Here is an 8605-nt window from a genome sequence, read left to right as displayed (position 1 = left end):
AGCACCGTACCTGATAAAACTGGCGATGTACACATTGACAAAGGTGGCCATCAGATACTGGCAGTCGAAGCGATCCATGATGCCTCCGTGGCCGGGAATGGTATTGGCAAAGTCCTGTCAGAGGCAGAAGGGCTGGTGAGCCTGGGCTCAGCCAAGATCGAGGCCTGGCCTATGGTCCCACCTCAACATCCAGCCACTGTTCTGCGTAGCTGAGGGAAACAGATTGTGAGCCATAAGCACTGACTCAAACGCTGAGGCTATAACAGGACACGATCTTAGTCCACTACAAAATGTTTCTTTTAAAGAAAGACGTTAAGAGATTACTAACAAATAAACTGAAAATCCAACTACTGAATTTTAATGGAAACAATGTCTTTTTATTTAACCTACCAAAATTTCGTGCATGGCTGAAGAAGAGCACACGTTCATAGCCTAATATTTTGAAGGGCGTGGTGGCTGATGGTGGGAGGCAGGAGGAGGAAGGCAGAAGGGAGGTGAAGAGGGGCCTGCTGGCAGACAATGAGAGAAACAGAGAAGGTTTTCCTACTTTGATTTTAAAAGCTCGTTTGAATCCACTTGCGAAGAACCCTCCAAAGGGACCGATGAGCGAGGCAAAGGTGGAGAGGGCAACGCTGTGAATCTGGAAGGGGTACATCCGGACGATTTTCTGAGAAGAATAAATGAAGCGAAAGTCAAGATGCCTGTAGGCCCAGCCTTATTACATGTTAACGTAAATAACTCTTTGCGCAACTAACTATATCCGCCCCTCCCTGGAAAAAAATATTAGTAAGAATGATTTTTTAAAAAGTCTCTAATGTCTGTCTTAATAAAAGACATTAAGATATTCTGTATTCAGTCTCTTATAATCTGTTGTTTTGGTTGAAGTATATGAAGAAAAACCAGCCTTACACAAATATGTAGTTGAAAAAAAGGAAGAGTATTTTAGTACTTTTTTAGATAATTAGTCTTTGACATTATACCAGAATTTGATAAGTGGTAGTTCCTTAAAAATTTAGTGCAATGTGGAATCCTATCAATGAACTTTTTGTACTCTTAAAATTCATTGTTCTACCTTGCACTTTGAATGAATGATCTTTTACCCACGGATAACTATGTAACACCGTGCATTAACCATTTAGAAAATACTGGTTCACTGAGTTACGTCAATCTTCCAAATATAGACACATTTCACTACACAATGTCAAAACATTACATATTAAAATCACCACAGATCTCATCAGAAAATCCGTTAAGTAAGAGAAGCTGTCAAGCTCACAGTGGCAGCCACACACTTTCCAAAATTCTACTTTTCACTTGAAAGCCGTATTTTACCATTGGTAACAATTAGTTGTTTTCGTTGAGCGACAGGCTTACTTCATTCATTTTCAAGAAAAATGTCTGCCACATATCCAAGTCTAAAACACTCGTTTGTCGGTTCATTTCAAGTAAAAACTACATTTCTATAAAAGAGCAACTAGTTCAGTTCATAAGTCAAGCAAGTACCCGCATGTCCTTTAGACAAGCAAGTATCTCAGTATTTAGCAGAAGTGTTTTATGCGTACTTTCCATTTTGGTACTAAGAGTATTAGAAAGTTGTCTATTCAAGGGTCAAGATTTAATAAAATTAATAATTTTACAATTTCACCAAAGACACTCTTAAGAGGAACTAATTTTTTTTGCTGCGAGGGTGTAGCATGAAGAATCGAACGACTTAGTCCAGTTTGGTGCCACTGCCTTCACTCACACTAAGGGGCCAGCAGGTTTACCCGACCACTGCTCAGGTACCATCACAGCAAATGTCAACAAAATGAAAAAGGCAAATAATGTCATTGTATTATTATGGAAACAGCTGTGACCTCACAGACCCCCTGAAAGGATCTCAGGGTCCTCCAGGGATCCGCAGAGCACACTTTGAGAACCACTGGCCCTAGCGATTTGTGGTGGGAGGGAAGGTCTCCTCGTGCCTCACCCTGAACAGACTTAACAACTGTCCTTTACCCTTGGGCTTACAGCTTCGTGGGGAGAGGAAGGTAGCGTTCTGGAGGGAAGGCAATGGTGGAGAGGGGGCTCTGTCTTTGTGTTACTATCCCACTGAGGCTGGTTCACCCCATGGGAGTGGGACATACCCAGCCAATGGCCGACTGGATCACCTCGGGAATGCTGTACTCATGCAGGCGAAACAGGTCCGAGGGCTCACAGTCCACAGTGAAGCTGTTGGTGTCATTGTTGTACTCCACGGGGCACACAAAGCATCTGTACCCAGACATCACATAGGACAGCTGAGGATGAAGAATAGAGAGACAGGCAAAGGAGACAAGTTTTGCCACCCTGCCTGAGCAACAGACACCTGGTTTGGCCATGTCCCTCACTGTACCTAGCACCCTCTAACTGCAAGCCACACAATAAATCAGAGATCTAGGTTTCACCACATGTGTATTTTATCTGAACTGGGCGGAGGAGGAGTTTCACAGCCCACTCAGGTCTCACACATACTCGCCCAAACACCCAGTTCCTGAATGAATCCAGGAAAGACCTGAGGAATGTGGGCAAAGGGCAAAGAACTATAAGAAGTTTCTCCCCCCTTGGGGGAGTTACAGGCCATTTTTCTCAGGATCTCTTAACTTCGTGCTAACTGGAGGCAGGTGTAGGGGAATGTACAGTGAGTGAGGGGCAGGCAGCCAAGAAAAAGAAGGCTAAATAAAAGGCACTATGACAGGAAGTCATCAGTGAAGGGCAGCTAGATGACACTTCAAAGGGGAGACTGGCCTAGGGTTAGAAAAGGGAATGGTGCTCTGGAAAGGGCTGGAAGATCATCCATTGGGCAAGGCACACACAGGAGAAAATCTGGGCTGGAGTGGCATATCTCACCTCACCCTTTACTCTCCAGAGCCAATCAGACTGACTTGGAAATATCAAATGCCTGGACAAGACCAACGCCTGCTGACTGTTGGCATGCCTCGCATGAAAGAAGGACAGGGTGTGCACGGCCCCTGCTCCTTGACTGCCAAGACCCTGCTTGAAAACTGGCAGATGAAGGGCAGCTGGTTATGCCTGTGCAGTTATGGAGCATGCCGTGCTGGTGCCCCTCTTCAGGGCAAGGTCCCTATTCAGCAGGACAGAATCCTTGGCCTTGGGAGACAGGCTCTCTAGCCCTGGACAGGCTTCAAAGGAATGTGTGAGGCCTCTGTCCACTCCCCTACCCAGCCAGGAGCCACCACCTACCAGAAGGCCAAATAGCACGGTAGCAAAGAAGCCCCCGATGAAGCCTTCCCAGGTCTTCTTTGGGGACAGCTGTGGACAGAGAGCAAGTTCTTAGCAAAGGATGCTGTGATAAGTCTGGCTTTGGGAACAATGAATACTTAAAAACCTCACTGTTAACTACCTCCCCTGAAAAAATATCCCCATGCTTGCTTTCTTGGTTCCCTGCATGACTCATCTCAGCTTCCTTTTTGTTTCAATTGGTCATTCAAATCATTTAATTATATCATAAAACAGTATACTAATTAAATGGCAACACACAAATTCAGATCAAAGCCCCCAAAATGTGCCTATACGGTCAATTAAAATTTATTCTTTATTCTTTTTTTCCTGTGGGTAGTTGTCAACGTTTCTGTTTGGCTTTTCTCTTAAAATTTACTACCAGCCTTTCTCCAGGGTGACATGAAGACATACACACAAGTTAGATATCCTGCCTCCCAAGCTGACCTACTCATATTGAAAGCACCATCCTTCCCTCATGGTGACAGCTCACGTCAGGGTGATCCACTTACCTTGATGAGTGGAGTCCGACCGAAGAAGAAGCCAAACATATAGGCCATGATGTCATTACAGATCACACAAGAAATAGGGACAATGAACCTAGGAAATAAACCAAAGGATTAACTCTACCAAGATGATAATATCGCAAAAGTCCACAACACTCATAAACTCCAGTACTGAAATAACTAATAAATACTTGTTTACCCATTAAGAAATAAATTTAAAAAAATAAAATACCAAACAAGCCATACCTAACACTGGGCACATAGCAGGTATTCAAATGGTTACCAAATGACTACTGAATAAATGAGGTGGCAGTCCATGGAATGTGAGTTGTTCTTTTTTTCATTATAATCTATGTACATGATAATACACATTTAAACTCTAAAGAAAAAAAATAAGTTTTCCTTGTTTCTCCCACCTTTATCTCCATTCCCCAAAATAGCCACTTTTAATCAGCTCTGATTTTTCTTCTTTTAGTAGTTGACTCCACAATCCTAATATATTTTATGTCTATTTCATAATTTACCTTTTTCTTAACTGTCTAGTGAGCCCTACCTTTCCCCAGGGCTACTTTGAGGGTAAAATCACACAGCTAAATTTCTTCTCTGCCTCCCCCGGCTGTCTGATCATCCCCACCATGAAAAAGGGGGCTGTTTCCACACTTGTAACATCAACCTCCTCTTCTCACGCTCCATTCTCTGACAGTCACTTCTTTTAAATTTCTAAAAAATTTTTTAAAAATAAAAATAGAAACACCACCGTTACAATAAAAAAAAATTCCTCTATTACAGTTTAACATACTATACAAAATTCTCAGTCTCCTGGCCCATTAACCATAGACAAAATGTTCCGACTTCCTGCTTATTGAGGCAGGGGTTTATAGCCTCTGCATTTTCCCAACCCCCAAACATCTCCTGGGTCAAAGCTTCCAGTACATATTCTCTGCTATACAACTATAATTTTATGTCTTGGAGATTAAGTTTGAAAACCAGTAACTAGAGATTTTAATATTACTCACTTTCGAAGCAAGCAGTAAATTGTCCCCAAAGTTGAGGACATAGTATGCACTACTGTTAAGAAATACCTAGCAAAAACTGAAAAAAAAACCAGAAGGAACTATATCCCCCTCCACTCCATTATAATTGTTTTAATTGTAATAAATGTCTAACATTTATATGATCTCATCCCTGTTCTAAGCACTTTACATGTATTTAGTAATTTATACCTCAGGAGGTGGGTGGTACTGTACCCTCATTCTGAGATCTGGAAACAGAGGCTCAGTCTGGGGTCTTAGCCACGATTCTTTAACACCTCTTGTATACATTAGGCTACGCCTTCACCTCTTCACTTAGCTTCTTCAATCAGCGGCTGACTTCTATCAATGCTGACAGATTTCCTGTTGAAACTATTGCATTTCTGGAATAAAATCTACTAACAGTACAGCCGCTTAACTACGGGATACATTCTGAAAAATGTGCTAGGCAATTGAGTCTTTGTAGGAAGATCCTCAAGTGCCTTACACAAATAGTATATGGTAAATGGTAGAATCTATTGCTCAGTAACGGAGGAAAAATAATTTTCCCTCTACCCTTCTGGGTTCTTGGAGGAGACATCCCTGTAATAAAAGACAAACAGGAGAAAAACAAACAAAAGTGTAATAACATGCATGCCAGAAAAATTGAGTAACTGGCCAAAATGGCTGAAGCCACCACCTTAAATATCATCTTCAGCTGAAGACCAAAGATGATGTTAGGCATGGAGGAAGTCAGAGGAGGTTATCCCAAAAAGCAAAGTAAACGAGGGTAAGGCTGTTATGCAGATTTAGGTCCATTCTCTTCTGCAGTGGTTAAGAGTTTGTAGAGATAAGGTCTTTCCCCTCTTCCAGGTTGCAGGAAGACACCCTTACAAACGTAAATGCCTTTTACAAAGGCATCGTGTACTTAGTTTTCAAAGCTTCTCTTTTGTCTGTTGTTTCTTAAAATTAACCAGCCTAAAATAATTCTTATGCCAAACAGAGATATTTTGGGGTGACAAATTCTGTTCCCCTACAGCCCCCAGGCTACAAATCTGTACAGCATGCTACTGTACTGAATACTGTAAGCAATTGTAGCACTATGGTCAGTATTTGAGTAATGCATGTGCTATGACTTCACCAGGCGATAGAAATGTTTCAGCTCCACTGGGAGGGACCAACACAGTACATGCGGTCCGTCACTGACCAAAACATTAAGCTGCACACAACTGTATACATTCTTTTGACACGTTGCCAGATTCCATTTGCTAATAGTTTATTTACAATGGTTTTATCCACAATCATAAAAAAAAAAATCAGTTATTCTTGTTTCTCCCTCCCTATGTTTATCAGCTTTAGTATTAAGGGTTCAATAAAACTCAGCTGTTATCATTGCTCCTTTTTTTTCCAAGTATGGATACTTATGCAATTTTCAAAATTCTTCTATAGTTATCAATCTACTTAAGTTTTCTTCTTCATGACGTTAGTAGTTTATATTTTGCTGGGAAATCGTAAAAATTTACTCTGGGGTTTCAAATGTGTTGCCATACATTAGCATTGTCTTTGATTTTTTTAAATATCCCTGTACCTGTTAGTCTGGAACTGTGGTTCTCAGAGTGTAGGTCCTGACCAGAAACATCAGCATCAGCTGGGACTCACTAGAAACTCAAATTCTCAGGCCCCTCCCTAGGTCTGCTGAAGCAGCAACTCAGGGGTGCCCTGCATGGGATTCTGATGTAGCTCAAGGTGTGAACCACTGGCTTAGAGGGTAAAGTACCTTTACATGAGAAACACTCGCAAAATAAAAGGGAAAATCCCCTCATCGTCATTACTCACCAGATCATTCCTTCAAACAGGTTATGGATAACGAGATGTGACTGGGTTACAACAATCAGTAATGTTACATGGGTCCAGCCAAACTGCAAAAGAAAGAGTTGACTTTATTGGTTTACCTTGAAAGGAACTTCAAACAACAGTCAATACCAAAATAAAAAAAATTGCTGAGAAATGGGTAGGGAAGATATCTGCTTCTGCACTTGTCTTATTAGAAGTGAAAAGGTACAGAACAGGCCTCTGGGAGAAACTGTCCCCCAGCTACAGTCCAAATCCAGTCGGGACTACTAGTGAGTGAGTCCTTCTGTGCTCCAAAAGTCTGGGTACTTCTCATTCTTAGTATTTGTTGAGTGCTTGGGGCACTCAGAGAAAGGATGCTTTAGAGTTGACGGAATGATGTAGCAGATAAGACATCTGTGGACAATGCCTGAACCTTCACCTTGAGCCTTACCTGGAGCCCATTTTCGGGTCCTAGTGGAGCAATTACTTAGGGTGTAAAATAAGTAACCATGACTGGGTCTAAGTAAACGGAGAGCTGCCAAAGTTAAACGGGCCCTCTTTCCTCATGCTCTGGGTTCTAGATACATGAAGACAGACTGCACTCCAGAGTTTTATTACAGAAAGGATGAGAGGCCTGTTGCATTTCTGCAGAACTTCATTTAAGCCAAGAATTCTCTCCTTCTCTCCCTCTCTTGCACACACACAGAGACGCACATACATACACACGCACTTCCCTTACCATGTAGAACTGCAGGCGATAATGCTTCTTGACGAGACTCAGTACAAACATGCAGAATCCTGGTTTGAGGGAGGGAGGAGAAAGGTCAAAATGAATCACATTCCACATTTATCTTGGTCCCAGTCATTTCCTTTATCTGTGTTACCTGGTCCTTTGGCAAATTTCCTGATAGTAGTTAACCAGCACACAATCCCAAAGCCTGGGGGGCAGGGGCAGGCTAGTTCTTCAGATAGCAATCAGAAGGGAAAAAAACGTCTTCTTCAAGACAATCAAAGGAAGCCACTATCTTTAAATCTTGCAGACAACACTCAATTTAGGCCACTATTCACCAGATAAGAATGTTTTGACCCTAGAGCAGAGGCCAGCAAACAAGTGAAGCCAGCTGCTTGTCTTTATAAATAAAATCTTATTGGAACACAGCTAAGCGCATTTGTTTACATACTATCTGTAGTTGCTTTCCTGCTAGTGGCAGAACTGGGGAGTTGCAATAGAGACCTTGGGCCTCCAAAGCCTGAAATATTTATTATCTGGACCTTTAAGAAAAAGTTTGCTAACCTCTGTCCCAGAGAAGAGATCTGGTGTAAAGCAAGAGGGTAGAATCCACTAGGTATAGGGTCAAGGCCACCCTTGCCAAGTCTTACACTGACCCATATGGTGTCAAGAAATATCTGCAAACCCAGCCCCTCCTCTAGGAAGGAAAAGGACTTTTACCCACAAGTGTGCTGGGCCTCTCAAAAGCAGTCCTGCCCAGAAGAGAGCATGTTGCTGTTCCAGAGCCCTGGCCTCCCTGTGGGGGCTGCATTTGGGTTCTGAAACATGCCCTCTGAATATCCTCAATGTCAGTAGACCCCTTAAGCAGTGAATTTTGTATTTTTAATAGCCAGATGTCATTCACAGAGCTGATCGAAAATAGGTAAGACAAATTTAGGTCAAAAAAAATTTCTTCGGTCTCAAACTAGCTTTAAAGGCAACTAGGAAAAACACTAGCATTATTAGAACTAGTGTACAGTTTGAACTGAGTTAGGCTGACAGAGCACTTTACACTTTGTCAAGTTTTATTGTATGATTTAACCCTCATAGAAACGCCTCCATTTTAGCTCTAGATTAAAAAGGGCTGAGACTCAGAGGATTAAGATCCCAGGCCCTGCGAAGTCACAGTCTTTTAAAACCTAAATCAGTACAGGAGACTGTCCCTCAAGGCAGTCTCCTTAGAAGACTCTCCTAAAGATGGACACTTGTTTCTATATGTAAGTTCCTTG

General features: G+C 42.1%; 1 protein-coding gene across 1 annotated transcript in view; it reads right to left on the bottom strand.

Annotated features, from left to right (window-relative positions):
- CDS2 (CDP-diacylglycerol synthase 2) overlaps window positions 1–8605 on the bottom strand; it is a gene marked incomplete at its 3' end in the record, with an annotated part of 47934 nt that continues 39329 nt past the window's right edge. The window contains exons 3-9 of the mRNA XM_011371115.2: window positions 7347–7452; window positions 6611–6693; window positions 3771–3858; window positions 3223–3291; window positions 2127–2279; window positions 548–667; window positions 1–114 (exon numbers count right to left, since the gene is read on the bottom strand). Coding sequence (XP_011369417.1) covers window positions 1–114; window positions 548–667; window positions 2127–2279; window positions 3223–3291; window positions 3771–3858; window positions 6611–6693; window positions 7347–7452 — 733 coding nt within the window. The remainder of the gene's footprint in view (window positions 115–547; window positions 668–2126; window positions 2280–3222; window positions 3292–3770; window positions 3859–6610; window positions 6694–7346; window positions 7453–8605) is intronic.

This window comes from Pteropus vampyrus, unplaced genomic scaffold, assembly GCF_000151845.1.
Source record: "Pteropus vampyrus isolate Shadow unplaced genomic scaffold, Pvam_2.0 Scaffold7, whole genome shotgun sequence".
Taxonomy (NCBI): domain Eukaryota; kingdom Metazoa; phylum Chordata; class Mammalia; order Chiroptera; family Pteropodidae; genus Pteropus; species Pteropus vampyrus.
This window is presented reverse-complemented; position numbering and strand designations above follow the sequence as displayed.